A 23,500-nucleotide genomic window follows, 5' to 3' on the forward strand; every position below is an offset into this window, starting at 1 on the left:
CTAGCCTATCAACTAGCCTATCAACGTGATCTGTAATATCCTATGTTTCTCAGAGCTGTAGCTGAACCAGGACATGGGAAATATAAATCTAGCTGTTTTTTCTATACATCGGCAGAACGGCAACAAGCCGTAAGCAATGAAGAAAATGCTCACCCAGAGAGCGGGCGCTAAGATACAAGACTGTTTCGTAGTACAGACTGGAATATGTTCCGGGATTCATCYGATGGCATTGAGGAGTKCGCCACAGTCAAGTGCATCCACGTGGTCGTCCCCACAGTGACTTTTGTTTGCCAATTTTTCTTACTTTTTAACTGCATTGTTGGGAAAGGGCTCGTAAGTAAGCATTTCACAATGAAGTCTACAGCTGTTGTATCTGCGCATGTGAAAAATAAATTTTTAATTTATGTAATTTTATTTAATTTATTTTATTTAATTTGATTTGAACCCTGAACCTAACCCCTAAACCTAAAATAGCTTAGGCCCACGAGAACAAATGCACAGATAAAAAGTAAGAATAATTAGCTGGGAGAATTTTCCTTGTTTTGCTATCCTTGTGGGGACTTTTGGGGATTTCCGGTACCCAATCTCAATTCAATTCCTGGGGCTCTGTGGAGTCTGTTTGTGTTTGTGAACATAGCCCCAAGACCAGCTTGCTTAGGGGACTGTTCTCTAGGTTAATCTCTCTGTAGGTAATGTCTTTGTTATGGAAGGTTTGGGAATCTCTTCCTTTTAGGTGGTTGTAGAATTTAACGTCTCTTTTCTGGTAATTAGTGGGTATCGGCCTTATTCTGCTCTGTGTGCATTATTTTATGTTTTACGATGTACACAGAGGACGTTTTTGCAGAATTCTGCATGCAGAGTCTCAATTTGGTGTTTGTCCCATTTTGTGAATTCTTGGTTGGTGAGCGGATCCCAGACCTYGCAACCAAAAAGGGCAATGGGTTCTATTACTGATTCAAGTATTTTTAGCTACAAAGATGACTTTTGAGTAGTAAGACATGTACAGTTGAAGTCGGAAGTTTACATACACTTAGGTTGGAGTCATTAAAACTYGTTTTTCAACCACTCCACAAATGTCTTGCTAACAAACTATAGTTTTGGCAAGTCGGTTAGGACATCTACTTTGTGCATGACACAAGTAATTTTTCCAACAATTATTTACATACAGATTATTTCACTTATAATTCACTGTATCACAATTCCAATGGGTCAGAAGTTTACATACACTTAGTTGACTGTGCCTTTAAACAGCTTGGAAAATTCCAGAAAATTATGTCATGGCTTCAGAAGCTTCTGATTGGCTAATACATCATTTGAGTCATTGGAGGTGTACTTGGATGTATTTCAAGGCCTGCCTTCAAACTCAGTGCCTCTTTGCTTGACATAATGGAAAATCTAAAGAAATCAGCCAAATATAATATAAATATAGTAGACCTCCACAAGTCTGGTTCATCCTTGGAGCATTTTCCAAACCTGAAGGTACCACGTTCATCTGTACAAACAATAGTACGCAAGTATAAACACCATGGGACAGCAGACGTCCTACCTCAGGAAGGAGACGCGTTCTGTCTCCTAGAGATGAACGTACTTTGGTGTGAAAAGTGCAAATCAATCCCAGAACAACAGCAAAGGACATTGTGAAGATGCTGGAGGAAAACAGGTACAAAAGTATCTATATCCACAGTAAAACGAGTCCTATATCGACATAACCTGAAAGGCCGCTCAGCAAGGAAGAAGCCACTGCTCCAAAACTGCCATAAAAAAACAGACTACGGTTTGCAACTGCACATGGGGACAAAGATTGTACTTTTTGGAGAAATGTCCTCTGGTCTAATGAAACTAAATAGAACTGTTTGGCCATAATAACCATCGTTATGTTTGGAGAGAAAAGGGAAGGCTTGCAAACCGAAGAACACCATCCCAATCTTGAAGCACGGGGTGGCAGCATCATGTTTGGGAGGTGCTTTGGTGCAGGAGGGACTGGTGCACTTCACAAAATAGATGGCATCATGAGGCAGGAAAATTATGTGGATATATTGAAGCAACATCTCAACAAGTCAGGAAGTTGTGTGGAGACCTTGATTCTTCCTGCTACCGCGGATATGGCTGGGACAATGCTGGGGGAAAAGGCCAACAAAAACTATACAGACAATGCCTTCAAACAACACTGTTCTACGACACATCAGTGAAATGGCAGGAGATGTTTTGAAACAATTACTCTTTCGCATACAAGCCAGTGAATTCTATGCGTTACAGCTGGATGAGTCAACAGACGTGACGGGCCTGGCACAGCTCCTGGTATATGTCCATTATGTTTATGGGGGGGGTCAATTAATGAAGACAAATGAACTCAAGCTTATGGACAATGTAAAATGTGATATAGCGAAGCACTTGAGTGAGCTGGGTGCGCAATTACGCCAGTACTTTCCCGAAACGGACAACACAAACAACTGGATTCGTTATCCCTTTCATGCCATGCTTCCAGTCCACTTACCGATACCTGAACAAGAGAGCCTCATCGAAATTGCAACAAGTGGTTCTGTGAAAATTTAATTTAATCAGAAGCCACTGCCAGATTTCTGGGTAGGGCTGCGCTCAGAATATCCTGCCAGCTGTGTCACTAGAGATTCTGGGTTCGAGTCCAGGCTCTGTCGCAGCCGGCTTCCCACGAGCCGGGTTGTGACAAAAACTCACACTCATTCTTATGTTTAATAAATGTATCATATAGTGTGTGTGTGGCAGGCTTACAATAATGGCAAAAAACAACATTTGAGAGTGCACTGMCCCTGGTGCTAGAGGGGGTACGCTGCTGGAGGTTGAATGTTTGAAGGGGTACGGGACTATAAAAAGTTTGGGAACCACTGCTCTACTGAGATTTACTGTCAGGGCCCAGGTCTGGCAGAATCTGTGCAGAAGATCTAGGTGCTGCTGTAGGTTCTCTCTCGCTCTATGCACGCGCGTAAGTCCGTGTGCTTATTATGGCGAGATCACAGAGGTGAAATGCCTAAATGCCTCTAATTTGTCCTGCATAGTGTTGCTACATAAACTAATACCGTGAGAGGCAGGCTACCGTAGGCTATACAACACCGCAGGACGATTTGCTCTTGAATGTCACCTAGTTCTCATCGGCAACTTCCGGCAAACATCGCAAGGTTTCGACGACATCGGTATGAAATGGCAGAAAATGCCTCTGTGTCACGGACTCAAAGATTAGGCTACGTAGTACACATGTATTTGGCAGAACCAGGCCTGCCAGTGGAAGGAAACGCAGTGGATTCAGAGGTTGTCCTACTAAGGAAGAAATAATATAATATCTTCAAACATTCTGCTGTATATTTCAACGGAAGACCAGAAACCGCGGTTTGACAGTTTTGGAATTTCTAACGCGTTCTTTTGGAGTAGGGTGAGTTCGATATTAAACCTTTATAAGACATGTTATTGTTTGCAGTGGGGGAGGGTATTCGCACTGATGGGTTGCAAAGAACACAGAAAATACATTAAAYAACAGCAATTAGCTAGCTGGACCATATTGTCAAGTTTGGGCTTTTAAAGACATGCACCGAATAAAAAAAAGATGGCTTGGATATTCTCAAACGCGCACGAGAGGCTACAAAATGCGCTAACGTTACATTTGTAAGACTAACTACCTGCTAACAGCTAGTGCTACATTGTAACAACGACCTAAGTATCTTCGCGGCATATAGGCTACTGACAACATCAACGGCGTGGTTACATTTGCCATGCTATATTTGGATTTGTAACATCACCTTATTTCTAAAATGAATGAGAAACACAAGCCCACCATTCGGTCATAAATGGGCTTTTGACAATTAGCCTACCACCAATGGACTAGTATAAACTTATGAGTGCAAGTTAACTTATTGCCTGCTGCTAGTGCGTCAAGMCGATTTCTATTAAACAGGTGAGAGGTGTATAGCTGCAATTTGTCTACATTTAATCCAATATACCTAAGAATAGCAGAATAATGAATCGACGATTTTATGGTCACATCGACAACCATCTATCATAATATGAACGCTATTTATCATGTAAATATGGTTAAATCATATCTTAATTTGACYATCTATTCAATTAAAGATTAATACAATTTCGGTGATGTTTAGTGTTGCATGTTGTTTTTGAAGGATTTTGGACACCTTCATTAACCATTCCAGGTGTGTCATATAGAAGAATGACCTCCGTAACAGATGAAGCCAGATGCTTTTGGCACATTGCTTCTAATCGTGATGTCTGCTCTGTGGTGATAGGCTTCWGTGTCTTCRTTAGCTGGAAAAGTAGGCTGGTGAATCCCAGAAAAACACATAGATAATGTGAGAAGTCGTATTAATTTAGGTTAGATGTAGACCCCAGCTGGGCATTGTGGTATGAAAGAGAGTCATGGATGGCCCTGAATGGTTTGACAGCTGGTTTGAAAGTTTGAACAACCCATTTTCATGTTCAGCTTTCTTCCAGTTATGCATTTAATTTATTCCTTGAAATGAAATGGCCCCCATTTGACTGAAATGCCCCGTACCGCGAACGTGTGATTAGTGAGAGACCTTGAAACAGCGTCAGACGATGTAGCGCGACGACATGCTTCATGGCTATGGTTCTCTGCCTCCCTCTGATCGCACATTCTCTCAGATTCTCTGTGATTTGAAGCAGCGCTCATCTAAGTTTCACATCTAAAGACCAACTGACATGTCATAAAAATGCTCACATTCCAGTGATAATGTGGTGGAAAAAAAGTGTCATTCATGTTGTTTTAATAAAATTACACGCATATCATTCAATTTAATCTGACTGTATTGCTATGGTCATCCTGTTGTTCACACCGCCATTCRTTCTGCTCCAGAGCACACAATTGGATGGAGCGACTGCACGGAAACGATTTCATTTTGAATTTGGTAAAGCATTCTGTTCAGGCTTCTCCAAACCCTGTTTTAGTCCCTCCATCTCATAGCAGGGCTTCAGGCCGTTGACATGCCTTTCAACCGGGATGAAAAAACCCTGCTGAACGCCCCTTCATGTGGAAAAGGGGAAGGGGGTGGCTGTATAGGCTATGGAGGTCAAGTCATGGTCTGTTGACCGTGCAGCCATCAGCCAGTGAAAATGTCCTCAGCACAAATGTTCTAGATTTGACTAATGATTTCTTATTCTAGCTCCTTATCAAATCCAGTGCTCCCTCCCGCTCTCCTTTTCTCTCTCTGCCTCAATACTTTCTTCCATTTGCCTGAACAATGAGTCTTAAATGTACATTTCTGCATGCTCAAATGGTCTTTGGACAGTGGTACTAGTCCCTCTTGTTGTGATAGCTGTGGGATTTCTCTATAAGCTAGTGATGAACTTTTCTAGCGCTGGCCAATGTCTCGCCTGAACAATCATCTAAAGACATTGTGTTTGTTTTACATTTTCTATGTTAAAATCGAGCCCGGACTTCTCGTTACTATTGTGGCAAGGAAACAAAACACGAAGTGGATTTAACTTCTTTAGGAAAACAGCCCTAATGTTTGAAATTAACATACTTTTAGTGTCATCCAGAGTCACATTTATTTATTTTCCCTGCTTTTCCACACAGTATTTTACATATAGCAGGTTTTTAAAGGACCAGAGTGTGGTCTGCTTTGTGTTTTAATTTTTGCCATGGAAAACRTATTGCGACACTGGTATCTTCACAGCCCTAGTTCAAATGCTAGCAAAGCACAGCCACAACCCCCAGGAAATGCCTCTCTGTTTTCTGATATTGGAGATGTTTTTAAAGCTGTAGAAGCAGGATGTATGCAATGGATTTTTTGAGCTGAAGGTTTGGCCAGCTTAGGCTAACACAATTGTGGCTGAAACATTGGTCCCTGTTTAGACCACAATTGATTGGTGGTACCAGACAGTTTGCTGGGCTGATGTTTTGCTTTGCAGTGCTCTGGTTTTGCATTTTTGAAAGCTGTGATCCAAATCCTGGAATGAATTTGTACAGTATATTGATTTATGATGGGATATAAAATACCAGCTAATCCTATAAACCCAGAACTATAATGTGTTGTAATGCATTTAAACCTATTTAGATTAACTGTATGTGTAACGCAGTATACCCTCGCTAGCCTAAATGACCCAAATGTCATCGCTTTTCAGGGAGGACTTGATTTCTCTCATATACTGAATCATTTCGCCTCATGAATTTTGACACACAATGCAGCCTCTGTCAATCGTATTCCCATAGATTGACAGCTATGGCTTGGAAGGTCCAGGTAATAAGCTGATAATATGCTAATTGCTTTTTTATCTTTCTGTTTCTTCTCCCTCTGTCTTAGGTCTTGAGACAGAAGTCCCACTTGGATGCCCAAAACACACACTTTGTCCAGATTTCATCATGAATCGGAATAAGCGTGAAAAGGAGTATTACAGTTTAGACGTCGGGGATTCCACTTTTACGGTGTTGAAGCGCTACCAGAATTTAAGACCCATAGGCTCCGGAGCACAAGGGATTGTCTGGTGAGTAGATGGAGCTGTGAATTGGAAAGGAAAAGAGATGCCCTGTAGCCAAATGCTCATTTTCCAGTGGCTATGTTAGAACTGTGTGTGTTACTCTGGGAAAGAACATCTCGTCTGAATCATACTATAAAATATCACAATTTGCCAGCTATTTGAAATGGTATTGGAAGTCAATGTGATTCAAACGTTATTAGCTGCTGTAGGTTGAAATGGCATTGGAAGTCAATATGATACGTTATTAGCTGCTTTAAGTTTGTTTATATGCTATATGTTTGCCATTGGTCCGGTATTACACTTCAATCATTTGGACCCTGATATTGATCTAGGATGTGGGAAATAAGGAACAAAACTCATCTTTCATTAATAATATATATATTTAATGCTAGCCTTCTTCAGATACATCATAAAGTATGGACGTACATTTGTATTTTTGTGTTTCYAGCTCAGCGTATGACCACAACCTTGAACGAAATGTGGCAATTAAAAAACTCAGCCGGCCTTTCCAGAACCAGACCCATGCCAAAAGAGCTTACAGAGAACTGGTGCTTATGAAATGTGTCAACCATAAGAACGTAAGCTATTCACCTCTCTGAATCTGTGTGTCTGATTAGAAAAAGGGGAACAGCAAGTAGGAAAGGGAGTTGTCCCAATTTATAGAAAAGAAAGTTGCGAAAGCATTTTCTCTTGTACAATTGAACCAAAATGTAAGATCACCACAGATCATTCTAGAATGCTGCGATCCTCTTGTAGCTCTTACATGAATTCTTGAYTCATTTTTCTAAAATGTCATTGTCTATTTGATGTGGTGTTATTCATTTTCGGAAGAACCCTTCTGTAGTTTTAGCTCGCCCTTAGGCAGCATATTGTCAGCGTGAAATGCAATGTTCCTACATACGCTGCTCACACRACTATGATGCACTGATGCATCTTATATCTCCACAGATTATTGGCCTATTAAATGTATTCACGCCACAGAAGACGCTGGAAGAATTTCAAGATGTGTAAGTAACGTCATCGTCGMCTTTGCTTATAAAATCAATAAGGATAAATTGCAATACTGTATAATCTCTGTTCCCTGGTAGGCTGTAGTGCTGAAATGGCCAAAAGTATATTTTGGATGTGTGTTTTTTGTACAGTGTAGTGGGGACCAGGGTCTATTGTGGGATAACTGAAGGGTTAGTACATTGTAGTGCATGGGAGGAAATGTGATTCATTCTCAGAGCGGAGGGAGGTACTTTGAGAATCTCTGTCTTTCTGATTTGGATCTAAAAAGAAAAATGAACATCATGGCTGGGGGGTAAACAAGCCCGTTGCACTATGACGGAGTATGACGGCGGAGCARCCCACTCCTGTGTTTGTGTGCGTGTATGTATCCTGCAGCATCACACAATAGAATACATTTGAGTCATTTATGAAGTAATTTACAATGCTTTATTAAGAAGTGTAATAGACCAGGGTTTTTCAAACTTTTCTTGCCCAGGGAAAACCGGTGACCGAGGGACCACCATCATATGTTAGCAAAAAAAAGAAATCACATCTTGTCATCATTAAAAGATGACTGCTATGGTGTGTGGTCATCCACACCCCCTCCCAAAATGGCTGCTGTGCCATTTTTCCCCCCTTGCATTACTTGACATAGATCCAGAAAAACTAGATGTATAAATCCATAACTGGCATAGTTCTGGGTGAATGATAATGGCAAGTAGAAGTAATAAACATTTTAAAATTAATAGATTTGGTCGACAGTTATTATTTTGACCTCCCAACAGTTTATTGGAAGAGGAAKTGTAAACTCTAACATAATTTATTAGCTAGAAAGGTAACTTGCAGTTTTTAATCTACACAGTTTGGCATCGAGCTGAGAAACACTTTTGCCGTTTTAAGATAATTTCCTTCAATTCTATGTATTTTGCCATGGCTAATGCTGTGTTCCTCTGCTCAAACATTATAACAAAATCAATGGACATGTGGCCTGAATGACCATTAACATTTTTTTTTTTATTATTTTTTTTTTTTTTTTAAGATTCTCCCTGACTGTCTAGCTGTTATTTGATTGTTAGTTCTCAGCCATTATTTATATATACACACTACCGTTTAGAAGTTTGGGGTCACTTAGAAATGTCCTTGTTTTCCATGAAAACATACATGAAATGGGTTGCAAATTGAATAGGAAATATAGTCAAGATGTTGACAAGGTTATAAATAATGATTTTTAATTGAAATAATAATTGTGTCCTACAAACTTTGCTTTCGTCAAAGAATCCTCCATTTGCAACAATTACAGCCTTGCAGACCTTTGGCAGTCTAGTTGTCAATTTGTTGTGGTAATCTGAAGAGATTTCACCCCGTGCTTCCTGAAGCACTTCCCACAAGTTGGATTGGCTTGATGGGCACTTCTTACATACCATACGGTTAAGCTGCTCCTACAACAGCTCAATAGGGTTGAGATCCAGTGACTGTGCTGGCCACTCCATTATAGATAGAAAACCAGCTGACTGCTTCTTCCCTAAATAGTTATTGCATAGTTTGGAGCTGTGCTTTGGGGCATTGTCCTGTTGTAGGGGGAAATTGGCTCCAATTAAGTGCTGTCCACAGGGTATGGCGTTGCAAAATGGAGTGATAGCCTTCCTTCTTCAAGATCCCTTGTACCATGTACAAATATCCCACTTTACCACAACCAAAGCACCCACAGACCATCACATGGCCTCCACCATGCTTGACAGATGGCGTCAAGCACTCTTCCAGCATCTTTWAATTTTTTATGCATCTTACGAATGTTCTTCTTTGTGATCCGAACACCTCAAACTTAGGGTTTTCTGTCCAGTGTCTGTGTTATTTTGCCCATCTTAATCTTTTCTTTTATTGGCCAGTCTGAGATATGGCATTTTCTTTGCATCCATGCAAAGAAAAAGGCCAGCATCCCGGAGTCGCCTCTTCAATTTTTAAAGTTGAGAACAGTGTTTTGCGGGTACTATTTAATGAAGCTGCCAGTTGAGGACTTTGAGGTGTCTGTTTCTCAAACTAGCCACTCTAATGTACTTGTCCTCTTGCTCAGTTGTGCAMCGGGGCCTCCCACTCCTCTTTCTATTCTGGTTAGCTGTTCTGTGAAGGGAGTAGTACACAGCGTTGTACGASATCTACAGTTTCTTGGCAATTTCTCGCATGGAATAGCCTTCAATTCTCAGAACAAGAATAGACTGACGAGTTTCAGAAGAAAGGTCTTTGTTTCTGGCCATTTTGAGCCTGTAATCGAACCCACAAATGCTGATGCTACAGATACTCAACTAGTCTGAAGGCCAGTTTTATTGCTTCTTTAATCAGAACAACAGTTTTCAGCTGTGCTAACATAATTGCAAAAGGGTTTTCTGATGATCAATTAGCCTTTTAAAATGATAAACTTGGATTAGCTAACACAGTGTGCCATTGGAACACAGGAGTGATAGTTGCTGATAATGGGCCTCTGTACGCCTATGTAGATATTCCATWAAAAATCAGCYGTTTCCAACTACAATAGTCATTTACAATGTTAGCAATGTGTACACTGTATTTCGGATCTATTTGAATGGACAAAAKATTTTTCTTTCAAAAAACAAGGACATTTCTAACTCACCCCATACTTTTGAGCGTTAGTAAGCATAAACACAAACTACCGGTCAAACGTTTTAGAACTCCTACTCATTCAAGGGTTTTTCTTTATTTTTATATTTTTTACATTGTAGAATAATAGTGAAGTAACACACATGGAATCATGTAGTAACCAAAAAAGTGTTAAACAATTCAAAATATATTTGAGATTCTTCAAATAGCCACCCTTTGCCTTGAGGACAGCTTTGCACACTCTTGGCATTCACACTCTTGGCATTTCCCCCGCAATTGCAATTGAAATGATATGAAGGGGGGAGAGAGTGTGAGAGGCTCACTCATTACAGCAAACAAGCAGGTACGCTTTTATTACAGGAATCATGAGAATAATGCACTTCACTGTTGAACAAATTCATGGTTTTATCCACCCAGAAATAGGACGTTTTGATTGAGGTGACCAGGTAGAATGTGCAGCTTGCACCAGTCGGAACAATTMAATGGTCACAGTCTGAAGCCCTGGTGTGTGAGTGAGAACGCGAGACGTGTGCACTCTGTGCATATTCTTTCATGTGTGTGGGTGTATCTGTGTGTATGCATACGTTTGTGAGTGTATACGTGTGCACTGCACATCTTTCTGTGTAATGTCATCCACCCTCCCTTCCCTCCTCTGTATCCGTCCCCAGGTATATTGTGATGGAGCTGATGGATGCCAACCTGTGCCAGGTGATTCAGATGGAGCTGGACCACGAGCGGCTGTCCTATCTGCTCTACCAGATGCTGTGTGGCATCAAGCACCTTCACGCCGCGGGCATCATACACAGGGTGGGCACACACCACCACACCTTGCCTGGCCAAGCAACCTTAATATGACCCAGTCCTCCTTTGTATTCCTAAAKGGTTCCCTTCTCTTACAATGCATTCACCTTTGGAGAATAAAATAAAAATACAATKAATAAAAATWAATTTCATTGGTGTGGTGTGAATGGAACTTAAGCATCGGTAGAGAGTTATCCATCTCTAAAGCGTATCCCCCTCCTGTCCCCCAACCTCAGGATCTGAAACCCAGCAACATCGTGGTAAAGTCTGACTGCACGCTGAAGATCCTGGACTTTGGATTGGCCAGGACAGCGGCCACGGGCCTCCTGATGACCCCGTACGTGGTGACCCGCTACTACCGCGCCCCTGAAGTCATATTGGGCATGGGTTACCAGGCCAATGGTGAGTGAGCGACCGAGGGATCGGCCAATTGGAGCTGTGCGTGCCGCAGAACGCTGTTTGTCGCATGCCCCGCCCACAAGGTCCTGAGACACCCACCTTCAGCCACACCCCCCCCCCTCTCCCGTGTCAGTGTCGCAGTCAGAGGGGTAGGTGGCACGCCTGGCTATGCGTTGTGGGTTCCTTTCCTGCTGCATAGAGAGCCAGTGCACAGCAGGTGTAGTGCTTGTGTTTTGTAGGAGGCTGTCCAGAGACGRCGCAGCTGGACTAGATGTCAGTGTGATCCAGTCCCTAGTTTGGCTTGTCTTTAACAATTAACGTTTACTGCAAGAATGTGCAGATGTGATGGGGCTTGATATCTCCGAATCATTGGACTCGCTGCGATAAAATTCAAAGATTAAATACGAGGAAAAAAACTGCCTGAAAATATGGGCATCCCTGCAGTGTCTAAAAACGACCCAAACTTCCCTGCTGACTTKTTGCTTTGCCTTTCTTCTTCTCCTTCTTTCTATGCTACACATATTTAGTGGATATATGGGCTGTGGGCTGCATTATGGCAGAAATGGTTCGCCACAAAATCCTTTTTCCAGGAAGGGATTGTATCCTTGTGCTGCTTGAAGCAGTTCAGTTCTGCATTTGAAAAAAACATCAGTTTATTTTTGAAGGCTTGTTACAATGGATTGCGGAGATCATGTCAAAGAGCAACTGTCAAAATGTATTTATCTTCTGATATGCCTGACACCTCCACTCCCCCCCCCACACCTTCCCTCTATCCCCCAAAGCACCCAGTGCTGTAGCTTGATGCACTTCTCACTTATGCAACAAGCACCTGAAATAGAATTCGACAGTGTTTTGCGCTTTCATTTTTTACCAACACAATTGCAAAAGATATCCTTTTAAATCATATTGTTTGATGTACTTCTTCAAAGATAAGCAGCCATTTTGGCAGAAAATAAGAAATGGACCCTGTCCTTACACAGAATATCTAATATCAATGATTGACTGGTCGATCTTTTATCAATGATCAAAAATTGGACTTTGTCTATTAAACTAATAGTATTAATTTGCCCGAGTGAAAATCTTGAGGGTTTTATGCATTTCTGCTGTCATAATACAGTTTCTGCAGGCCTCGGGTGTCAGTGTCTTGCTAGTCGAAAGCCAATGTAGGCAGTTCTTTGGYCCACTTCCACTTTGTTTAATAATATGCCAGATAGTGAACCAAAAAACYCTCACCTTATCAYGATGCACTGCCTAGTCGGACACTGACAGCGGTTTGACATGAGAGTTGGCATGCCTTCATTTTCTTTGTTTGTATTCACACACATCACCTTGTCTGCATCGTAATTACTTCCTTGTTTTATGATTTTTATTATTAATTTTTTTGGATTGCTTTGAGTTCTGCATGCTAATTTGGTTGTCATTCCACTTTTCAGTTGATGTCTGGTCTATTGGCTGCATCATGGCAGAAATGGTCCGAGGTAGTGTGTTGTTCCCAGGCACAGATCGTATCCTTCCCTGGACCCTCGTCGTCCCTCCATTGTGTGTGTGAATATTTGTGTGTATGTGTTTGTTATGTGTGTGTTCTGGTGGTCAGCGTATCATACTGCATTTACATGTTAGTCATTTAGCAGATGCTCTTAACCAGAGCGAGTTACAGGATCGATTAGGGTTAAGTCCCTTGCTCAAGGGCACATYGACAGATTTTTCACCTAGTCTGCTTAAGGTTTGAAACCAGCGACCTTTCACCCTATCCAAATTACTTTCCACTGGGTTGGGTATATGTGAAAGGGTTTGTACCTGTCGGCGGCCATTTCAACTCAAGGGAAAAGTGTTCTGATCACTTCAACTCATTACACAGTCCCACATCGAGGCTTGTGGCTTTGTTTTCAGTCTTCTTTGTGTCTGTCTCACTGGAGAAGAGGCGATCGAACAGCTTTCCCTTGGTTCCTCAATCACAGTTGTTCTACAAAGTCAACAGTGAAAGAAATTCGCCTCCTCTGTGTCCAGTGTCCGTAATCCTCCTCCTTTATCCCAACTACAAGCACAAAACCTTGCCAATATTCCGCTTGTGAAAAGCCTCTTTGCAGCATTTTTCTTACATGTTGGAACGTCAGATATTGATCAGTGGAACAAGGTGATCGAGCAGCTGGGGACTCCAAGTCAGGAGTTCCTGATGAAGCTCAACCAGTCAGTGAGGACTTACGTGGAAAACAGACCCCGCTATGCCGGCTATACCTTCGAGAAGCTCTTCCCCGACGTCCTCTTCCCAGCCGACTCAGAGCACAACAAACTGAAAGGTAAGCGGGGAGAGCACACGCCCCTGGGGGACACCCCAAGCATGGAAACTGCAGTATGGTGTATCATTGTGAAATGCAAAATGTCTCATACATGTCTGTATGACTAGAATATCCCATATATAGTAGTCAGTTATTTGCTGAATATAAGTATATTATGTGCCTAACACTGTCTCTGATATGCACTAACTAATCGAGTCCGACTTATGTGATCAATTGGAAATTCCACGGAAAGTAGTCTGATGATCATGAATAGTATTTTATGTGGTGGTTTGAAGCCTTACTCTGCTTTGATTCGGATCATGTTTGACTAAGGGACTCTATTCTGGCCCACTACACTAATTTATCAGCTCAGTGAATGTCAGCCGAGGGAATGAGAGGGGAATTTTCCCACGCCATTAATTTCTCTATTTGTCTCAATTGTCTCGCAGCAAGTCAAGCCAGAGACCTATTATCGAAGATGCTGGTAATAGATGCATCCAAACGTATCTCTGTGAGCGAGGCTCTCCAGCACCCCTACATCAACGTGTGGTATGATCCAACTGAAGTGGAGGCGGTAAGCACTTACTGGCCCATTATGTGGGCGTGGAGGGGTGGTTCTTGTGTTAATGATCTACTSTTACGTTAGATAATAACATGACTCTTCAGATCTACTGTGTGTGTGTRTTTTTATTTTTTATGCGTGCATATGCCTCGAAATACACATTGAGTGTTGAGAGGGAACGTCAAAACAGCCACACGCAAAATGATGAAAGCCCTGTGAGTTTGCCTGCCTGTGAAAAGCTTAGCCCGGATCAGATCATAAAACTCCCTGACTGTTTAAGCAGGGGATCTGGATTTGACATCCATTGACAGCCAGGTCGTCATCACCGAGAGTGCACTTGCCATTTTTCCTCTGTCAACCAATCAGACCCCGGCTACCGTAAAGTGCGGGGGTGGAGAATGAGATGTTGCACTCCACTCAGTCACTCGCATGCAAACATTCCTCACAACTGACAAAATCGGCCTTGAGACGTGTAGATTTGGCTGCAGTGCAGCGCCTTGTGCAAATGTATCAAATTTGATTGTGACTCAGCCAAGTGAAGAGAAGGCCAACAGTCCCCATGACACCCCACTTAAAGTACACTGTGCCCTGTCCTGTTCCTCTTGCAGCCCCCACCGCTGATCACAGACAAGCAGCTGGATGAGAGGGAGCACACGGTGGAGGAGTGGAAAGGTACATTAGAGAGCGAGAGAAGCCATTTTCCTTACTCATGCTTTGATTCATACACTTTGAGCATGTTTAAATGTTTCCACTATGTTACATTGCAATTGCACATTATTCTACTAAGACTCTACATCTCAAGATGTTCTTGTGGGACATTCAATCTTAATATTTGAGTTTTATGCAGGTTTTGCCCTTTGTCTGTCTCTGTCCTAAAATGCCTGTCTAAAGTGAGACGTGTTTATGGTGCATCCTACCCCTCCCTGTCTAATCTAAACCTGGTCTGGTGATCTAACCCTGCTTCCTTTGGGAGCGTGATAATGACGACAGGGCATTCACACCCAAGTCTAGCGGAGCCCTGTTTATTATGCTCTATTCTCAAGTGTGGACTCCGTGTCATATCATGCTAGCAATGTTCCTGTCTGTCATGTTCTTCTTAGGTTTATGTCTCATGTCTAGGGTTGCAAAATTCCCGAGATTCACAGTTTTTCCAGAAATCCCAGTTGGAAGATTCCCAGATATCCTGCTTGTTCCCTCCTAATTCCAGGAATCTTCTGACAAGAATTTCTGGAAAACCTGGGAGTTTTGGTGTAGTTACCAGAAKTTCAACTGTAGGCACTCTTTTGACTAAATCTTGTGATCCATTGCAGATTTGATATACATGGAAGTCCAGGACTGGGAGGAGAGAACGAAGAATGGAGTGATCCGGGGACAGCCAGCGTCTTTAGGTTAGTTTAGAGAGTTTTCTGCAAGGGCAACCTAGCACTCAAACTCTGATAGTTATACTCTATAACTAGKTCTTATAACTTGTTCCTGGTCAGGTCTTATGGTCAGAGAAATCTCCTGGTTCTAGAGTACTATGTGTGGGAGCAACAAATTGAGACTGGCACGGTCTCTCTGCCCGTAGTTGACTTCTGTTCCAGATCCAGCTCTTAATGAAGAACCGTTCCTCTTTCTGCCTAACCAGRAGTGGTTTAAGTCTGACTTGATACCCCCTCTCTGTTTCTCCATACATGTAGCACAGGTGCAGCAGTGAGCAGCAGCGTCCAGCAGCACCCTTCTGCGTCGTCCTCGTCCGCCAACGATGTGTCCTCCATGTCCACTGACCCCACCCTGGCCTCGGACACAGACAGCAGCCTGGAGACGGCCTCTAACACGGACCCGCTGGGCTGCTGCAGATGACCATCACCCTGCCCTGGTCCCTGTCCCACCAGTCCCTACACTTGTCTTCAATGGTGTAGAGTTTAGGCCAGTTTCGATGTTTGTTTGTTTGTAAAAAAAGAAAAGAAGAAAAAACATTTTTTCCCCTTAAAGTACTACTACATTTTATTACATTTTATTAATATTTTTTAGTCCAGGCTGTAATATCAATTTATTTTTAACCTAAGAACTTTATGATTTCACTACGCTGCAGTTTTGGCCAATRGTGATATTTTGAGAACGTCTGTAAAAGCTTTTTACATGCTTTGATTTTGTATCTTTGTTTTTAGTTTCATCTACTTCTATTWCAGGCTACTGCTGTTTCAACTGGCCATATCAATGTAGAATGAGTTTGTACAGATTTTATGGTGAATATATTTTTTTCAAATTTAGTTTGCAGTGAGCCATTCTACCCATCATTTATGATTTTAGTACTCCCCTTCCGAATATTACTATTTCTTTGTCTATTCTAATCTCTTTCATATAGAATACTGTTTAATGCATATCCATTGGGTTGGATTTTGAGATATACAGTTTTCCTCGTGAGTCACTACCTCCTTGAAAGAAAAAAAAACAGTTTATTAAACCGCTTTCTTTTTTTCTTTTCTTATTAGTTTAGTCTTAAAATATCTCAAAATGCTGTTAGATTCCTGAACCATTTTCTCTTTTGGTAAAAGAAGACATTTAGTATTTCTTTTTTGTTGTTGAATTTTTGTCTGARTTTTCTTTTCCAATATTATGGGTGTTACAGTATATGACGGAAATGGCGCAGATAGGTCCAGAAAGGAAACTAAGGAGCTTTTGATAATTTTCTTTGTTTGTCAGTGCTGAAGCCACTGGTCAGTTATTCTCCAGTGATTATTTTCTACAGGTTTACTCTTTCTTTGACAGTGGGGCTATGTTGTACGCTAGGACTGAGAAACGTGGTCGTACTGTACAGGTGTATGCTGAAGAGCTTTGTGAGAAATAGTATGTTACTAGTTAGAACACATGACTTGAGACGGTTGAAGGTATATGAAGAATGTGTTTCGATTGAGTCCAAAACAGGGACGTAGAGAGGGCTTGTGTATGTAGTGATGTTGGTTGTCTTTGGAGGGATGGACATTCTGCAGGCTTAAAGCGCAGAAACAAACTATTTAAAGAAACAAGGTTCCTAATCTGTGCTCATGTTATTCATGTAATATAAGTGTGCAGTCAGCTTGCAGTGTATTGAACATTTCAAATTGGAAAATGAGTGTACAATACGTAAGTAATAAGCTGGATCTCAGAGAAGATAATTGGCTGAACCCTTTGCAGAACTTGTACGTATGCATGCACTAAATAAATGTCACCCTATGCTTAGTACATCACAAAATAGCTACAGAACCACCTCAAAACCCAAGTGAATCAGTGATTCTGAACTGTATGCAATAATGGTGTCCTTTAAAAAAAAAAAAGCTTTTAAAAGGAAAAAGTGCCTGTAGTTTGTCAAGCATTCATTCCTGAGTATCTAGGAAGAGGATGAGTAGGCCTGTTGTGTTGAGGTCAATAACAGTTCCTGATAATGACTAGTAGTTTCCACAAATAAGTCAATCACATTTGAGGCGTTTATCGTTAATTACATTTACATTTAAGTCATTTAGCAGACGCTCTTATCCAGAGCGACTTACAAATTGGAAAGTTCATACATATGTATTGTACATTTTCTTTTCCTACGGCATTGGTAAGTCTCCAACTTTACGGTCAATGTTCTGTCAAGAGGATGATGTATGCTTCTGATTATTTTAGCTCATACATTTGAAAATGTTTCAGAAAGGGGGCAGTTTTTATCAAAGTAGGTCTTTCATCAAAGTAAAATACGTTTAAAAARAATTACAATGACTGGTAGGTGTGTATGGTTTGCGGCTTTACTTTGCATAATGAGAATGTGCTTGATGATTTTAGGAGGGAAATTATCATACTGTTTTGCCTCATTTCCTCAATATTAAGCCAAATGTATTTGTRCTGAATGGTGGCTGTGGCAGTGTAGCTGTTATGCGGTGGTGTTGAAGAATGCCTGTGCTAAATGATGGAGTTGTTTCAGAATGTAAAATACCATGTAGTGTGTTGTTGAATGGTCGAAGGGGAAGGTATGCAGAATAACAGCCAATCATATGTATCCATTATTATAGTAGCTGTGTTATAATTCATAATTATGATACATTTTTTGTTATTTTAAGTGCTCTTCTGTTTCTTAACCCAGCATTATTAGGGACACATTCAGAATTGTTTGACTTTCTGTGGCTTTTTGCTTTTCTATCACATCTCTCAATTGTAATTGTGATTTTTAAGTAGGCTTTGATGAACTACCTCACACTCAATTTCTACAAGTTCTTGGATACCTAGTTGCCCACATGATTAGCTATCGAAGACATGTGAATACAGATTCCGTTATTTATTTATTTGAGAGTGTACTATTGTCAATGTTAGGAAACTTCTAGTTGTGTACGGTGTGTACTTCACCTAGAAGTAAAGAGAATTGTTTATGTAAATGTCATTTCTCCCCCCCCTCTTTTTCCCTCTTGTTTTTACAGTTCATGTGCAATACCTTCTGCAAATTATGCTAGTAGTAAACTAAGTGATGGATCTAGCCTGTTACTTTGTATTTTTCTGAAGGTAGAGAAATGTTTGGTACTGTCAATCCATGTTTTCCTTTTTTATGAATTAGGATGATTCCTTGTGACTTTTAATCTATGATGTTACGTAATCAGTCCTATACCAGTCCTTAATCTATGGCCAGAGGCGGTTATATCATGCATGGCCAATAGATTTTGATTGGGATCAGGCCAAATAATGATAAAGGAAAAAATGTAAAAGATAAGTAATGCCTAAAAACAAACTCATATATATATGGTGCTGGTTTGTTATGCAACTAGTTCAACATGTCTGGCTCTGCATCCCGACCGCAGCCAATGAAAAGTACACTACTGGAATAAAAACACTGGGATCTGATGATGCCAACTTTAAAAAAAAACATGTACTGCAAATAAAAGAAACAATTTGATTCGTGCATTTGTAGGTCTTTTTTTTGCGCTTGATCTTAATGTGTTGGAATTGTAAGACACTCTGAGCTAAGTAGAAGATGCACTGAACACAAGCTTGCTGACCCGTACATAAGGTATCAGTCACGAAATGACACCTGTCATCTTTATTTACTCATATTGCCATAATGCCATTCATTACAAGTGTGTAGATTCATAATAAATAAGCAACTTAAATCTTAATCAAAGACATAAGAAACATTCAGCCTAAGTTTGTTTTAAGAGATACACATTTCAACTGCAATCATCGACAGGGCGAACACTAGACGCTTGTCTATAACGGTCGTCTTTCAAAACACCACCTTGTAAACATTAGCATATGAAMAGAGTCTGTATAAAATGTAAAAACAAAAAATAGTCACATTACCTTAATGAATGCACATTATTATACTGCTTATAGTGGTCTTCAAGAACCAAATCATGTTTCGTGTTCAAGCCTCAAGACATTTCTATGCAGTAGCAGTAATCATTTGCTGAAAAAGGGGATTCTATCAACAGTTTCACCACATGCAACGCTCACATGAGAATGTTCTGGGAAATGTATATAATTGTTATCCATTCAAATCTATATCAATGTTTTAAGAATTAGTTTAGGCTCAATTTACAGGGCTGGCTTGATCAACAACACAGTTACATTCACTAAAGTATACACCATTTTTCAAAATGTTCAATTAATGGCGGTGCATAAAGATGTCAGAATTCAGGTTTGACTTCATTGTTTTACCACTATAGACTGGATTTTTAAACTACAGCCTGCGACATGGTTCAACACGCCAATAAATCAGAACATTATACTTTGTTTTTAAATCGCCGGCKTCTTGGAGCTAGAATTGGGATCATGTATACTGTGCTAACGACAACACTGGAGTACAGGAGAGCAATACAGCGAACTTATCAAACGAGGTATTTGYGGCAAGTACATGGGGGCCACCATCTTTAAGCACCTCCACGATTGTCATCATACTGCAAGTGACTCTGAGGATGACATGTGGCTCTTCAACAAATTTGGAGTAGTGAWAAAGTTAAGCAATACATGTACCATGTGAGTATTATTGACAGTAATTGACTAACTACACCTCTGGACAAGCACGCAACATTTTCTTTTATCGAATTCRAAAAGACTGCAAAGGCACAGCCAGCACACTTCTTCATTGTTCCTTTGAGGGCAGTAGACAGCTTCATGTGCCCCAAACCAACATGGCGGCTTCAACCCTGGTCCTTAGCAGAGTCCAGCTTTGGTAATGTTGTATTTGCATATTGTGTACTGTTGTAGGCAGCATATGATTAACACAGCAGGGATTATTGTATAGTCATAATGGTAGCAGTTGAAACCCTTTGCTTTACATTAAAAGTATACTGACAGAGTTGACCAGAGTAAACCAAGGACCGAGGCTTTGTCACCAAACGACACGGAATTCCATCCAGATAGATACTCATGGTAGTCATAGGCACACTTTGAGGCCTGAGGAAACATTGAGAGACGCAGCTGCCTGCGWTGGACAACATGCAGTATTATTCACTGAGTCCATGTAGTTGTCAGTCTTGCTTGCCAGACTCATGGCACTCGGCTGTGGGAAGAGACTATAGAGGTCTATAACCAGGGCTATTAAATGTCACTAGTCCTTGCTCCCAGAGCCAGGTCCCCCAGAGTGGAGAAGAAGTCCTCCATTTCCTTCTCCAGGAGCCGGTTCCTGTTCTCTGCGTCGTGACGGGCTCGCTCTGAGTTGCGGAGCTTGATCTCCAGCATCCGCTGCTTTTTTCTCTCCTGCTCCATCTCCTGCTCCAGACGCTCCATCTGAGCACACAGCGCCGCACTGGACTCCTCCAGCCTGCAGGGGGGACACACACACATGTTGATTTACACAAATGTAGAGCTGGCGCTCCTTAATACATGTAACCCGAGAAAGATTGTTGACAGATTTACAGCAATATTGAGTATTTTAGAGGGGAAATACTTTAGTCCTTTGATTTTTTGGGACACTAGGAATCAATCTACTCAGTGCATATTTTGTTGTTATGTTCACATGAACTGTTTCTCAGAAGTTTCATWAAAAATTCTGACTTATAAACCCCCATAGTACAATAAATAACCTTGCAGACTTACTTTTTGATCCTGGTCTCGTAGGCCACCTTCTGTTTCCTCAGCTCATCCTTCAGACCCTCCACCAGGCTGGTAAGTGCTTTGGAGCCTCCATCATGGTCTTCTGGCGTCACGATGGACGGCACCACCATATTGGCTATGGTGTTCCCGTTGTCACTGCAGCCTGCACTGCTAACACACAGTTCCATGGCTTCACTACTGTCCTGCTCTTGCTCTGAGACCCTATCTCCAACTCTCTCCTCCACCCGGCCTCCCYTCTGACCCTGGCCCGGGCCCTGGGGTGAGGCTAGCTCCTGCCATTGGCACTCCTCTAGACCCTTCCCATTACCACAGTTAGGCCCTGAGGGCTCGCTGCCTGAGTCGGATGCGGAGATGTCACAGGAGGAGGTAGACCAAGGCGTGCTGGCTACACTAGGGCCACTGCCCATGCTGGAGGAAGATGTGACGTTGTCGTAAGTGGACAGTCTCTGGGAAAAGCCAGTGGAGTCCCTGACACGCTCCCCCGAGGAGGTGCGCCTGTGGCTCCTCAGAGAGGACAGCCCGTTCATCAGCCAGTTGCCACTGGGGGACACAGTGGTGACGTCGACCTGAGGAGGGGGCCGTGGCGTTGAGGTGCCCTTGAAAGAGTACTTCCAGGAGGGAAGGTTCTTGGTCTGCTTGCTGGGGCTGACCACCGTCTCCCCCTTCCCTGAAGGAGCTAGTCTAGGTGGAGGGGTGGTGGCAGCACAGAGCTTTGCGTCCAGAGAAGAGGCGCTGCTGCAGGCGAGGTCCTCGTTGGGGTTGGTGGGGCAGTTCTGGAGGTCCTCCTCAGAGATCCAGCCACCGATGCTGTGCTGCTGGAGCCGTTGGCCCTGGAGGGTCACCTCTGGCTGGGGAACAGGGACCTCCAGCTCCCCCCTCCCCGAGTACAGACGGTTATGTTCACTGATCAGTACGGTCATGAGGCTTTGGACTAGGGAGGTCCCTTTACAGGAAATAAAAAACAATAAGGAACTATACYGTACAACGCTGCTCTACTTTAGATTTGACATGTTTTATGAACTAGAGATAGACAAGATGAGTCATGAATAGATAACATGCAATAGTGACGTTTCTCTGTACTCCGCTTTCCAAAGGCTAATGTACTGTATCTACTCTGCCTCATACCTCCCAGACAGTTGTATAAAAAAAATATTAGGAATGTCTCATATGATTAATACAGTGCCTATTAATATCAGTATAATATAAAATGAATGAGAGTTCACACCTTCCATAATAGCCACTGGGTCCTCCATTTTGGGTCGGAGGATATTTGGTCCAAATACTGTGGCCAGGTTCTGTACACTCATCTTGTTTTTGTTTGCGTGAGACTGGACCTCGTCAAGAAACCTACAAAGGAAGGCATGGCACGGTGGGACGGAATTAAAACGATATGAAAATGGCACCGTGATAAAACAAGATATTTGAGATMTTCAAAAGAAGGAGTTGTATGTTTATGGACGTACATGCATATATACTTCAGGAGATTGTAGTTGGCGGGAGGAAGATTGCTCACTTGCTTGCCCAGCTCCTGTACACCCTAAAAGATGAGATGAGAACATACAGTATCACCATCACTTGTTTCTTCACATAGACAACATGTACTTGAACACTGGCTTCTATCGAATGACAGAGCAGTTCTGTTCTTTGGCTTCGGTGTCATAGTGTGAATACTAACATGAACTGGAACTAGTGCAGAGAAGTGTCTCTTACCTCCTCCACGTCTTTGGCCAGCAGCTGAGCACAGGAGAGGAAGTCCTCATACTTGGAGAAAGGGACCACAGGCTCAGGCAGTTCACGGAGGTAGAGCTTCAGCAGGGATGCCACCGTGTGGACGTCAGTGTTACTGCAAGAGGGTACAAAATAGTTATCTAGAGTSGTCTACTAACTGTATGAATCAGTCCAATAGCAAGTGGCCAACAGTAGAGGGATTTATTGTGTGTTTCACAGGCGGCTGGTGGCACCTTAATTGGGGAGGACGGGCTCATAGTAATGGCTGTAATGGAATGAAGTCAAAACATCATACACATGGTTTACTTATGTTTGATACCATTCCATTCACTTCATTCCAGTCGTTGTTATGAGCCGTTCTCCCCTGACCAGCCTCGTGTGTATACACTGTCACAGTACAGGATGCGTACTCAGAGCAGGCACTGACCAGCTGTCTTCATTGACATTTTCAACCTCTCCCTGACTCAGTCTGTAATGCCTACATGTTTCAAATAGACCACCATAGTCCCTGTGCCCTAGAACGCCAAGGTAACCTGCCTAAATGACTAYCGCCCCGTAGCACTCACATCTGTAGCCATGAAATACTTTGAAAGSCTGGTCATGGCTCACA

General features: G+C 42.0%; 2 protein-coding genes across 9 annotated transcripts in view; one reads left to right on the forward strand and one right to left on the reverse strand.

The window, feature by feature from the left end:
- The first annotated feature begins 28 nt into the window (after positions 1 to 28).
- Positions 29 to 19,008, forward strand: LOC111978569 (mitogen-activated protein kinase 8). 6 transcript variants are annotated; one of them, XM_070448268.1, is made up of 12 exons: positions 29 to 333; positions 6,306 to 6,486; positions 6,929 to 7,058; positions 7,429 to 7,487; positions 10,752 to 10,890; positions 11,121 to 11,286; positions 12,717 to 12,788; positions 13,398 to 13,580; positions 14,009 to 14,133; positions 14,730 to 14,793; positions 15,432 to 15,513; positions 15,801 to 19,008. In XM_070448268.1, the coding sequence occupies exons 2-12, from the start codon at positions 6,365 to 6,367 to the stop codon at positions 15,961 to 15,963; spliced, it is 1,305 nt and encodes a 434-aa protein (XP_070304369.1). In that variant the 5' UTR covers positions 29 to 333; positions 6,306 to 6,364; the 3' UTR covers positions 15,964 to 19,008. The 6 variants fall into 6 exon arrangements, with proteins under 6 accessions (XP_070304369.1, XP_070304370.1, XP_023864455.1 ...); XM_070448269.1 differs by lacking the exons at positions 29 to 333; positions 12,717 to 12,788 and adding exons at positions 3,161 to 3,403; positions 11,811 to 11,882; XM_024008687.2 differs by lacking the exons at positions 29 to 333; positions 12,717 to 12,788 and adding exons at positions 3,161 to 3,403; positions 11,811 to 11,882 and having other exon boundaries at positions 15,432 to 15,509; positions 15,806 to 19,008.
- Positions 19,009 to 19,113: 105 nt separating this feature from the next.
- The window catches only part of LOC111978568 (rho GTPase-activating protein 22), a 37,303-nt gene continuing 32,916 nt past the window's right edge, over positions 19,114 to 23,500 (reverse strand). For all 3 annotated transcript variants that reach the window (XM_024008683.3, XM_024008685.2, XM_024008684.2), the window contains 5 exons: positions 22,873 to 23,005; positions 22,626 to 22,699; positions 22,388 to 22,509; positions 21,145 to 22,105; positions 19,114 to 20,869 (listed from right to left, as the gene is read on the reverse strand). In XM_024008683.3, the coding sequence (XP_023864451.1) occupies positions 20,647 to 20,869; positions 21,145 to 22,105; positions 22,388 to 22,509; positions 22,626 to 22,699; positions 22,873 to 23,005 (1,513 nt within the window). In that variant the 3' untranslated portion in view covers positions 19,114 to 20,646. The remainder of the gene's footprint in view (positions 20,870 to 21,144; positions 22,106 to 22,387; positions 22,510 to 22,625; positions 22,700 to 22,872; positions 23,006 to 23,500) is intronic.

The sequence above is a fragment of the Salvelinus sp. IW2-2015 genome, linkage group LG18 (genome assembly GCF_002910315.2).
Source record: "Salvelinus sp. IW2-2015 linkage group LG18, ASM291031v2, whole genome shotgun sequence".
NCBI lineage: Eukaryota > Metazoa > Chordata > Actinopteri > Salmoniformes > Salmonidae > Salvelinus > Salvelinus sp. IW2-2015.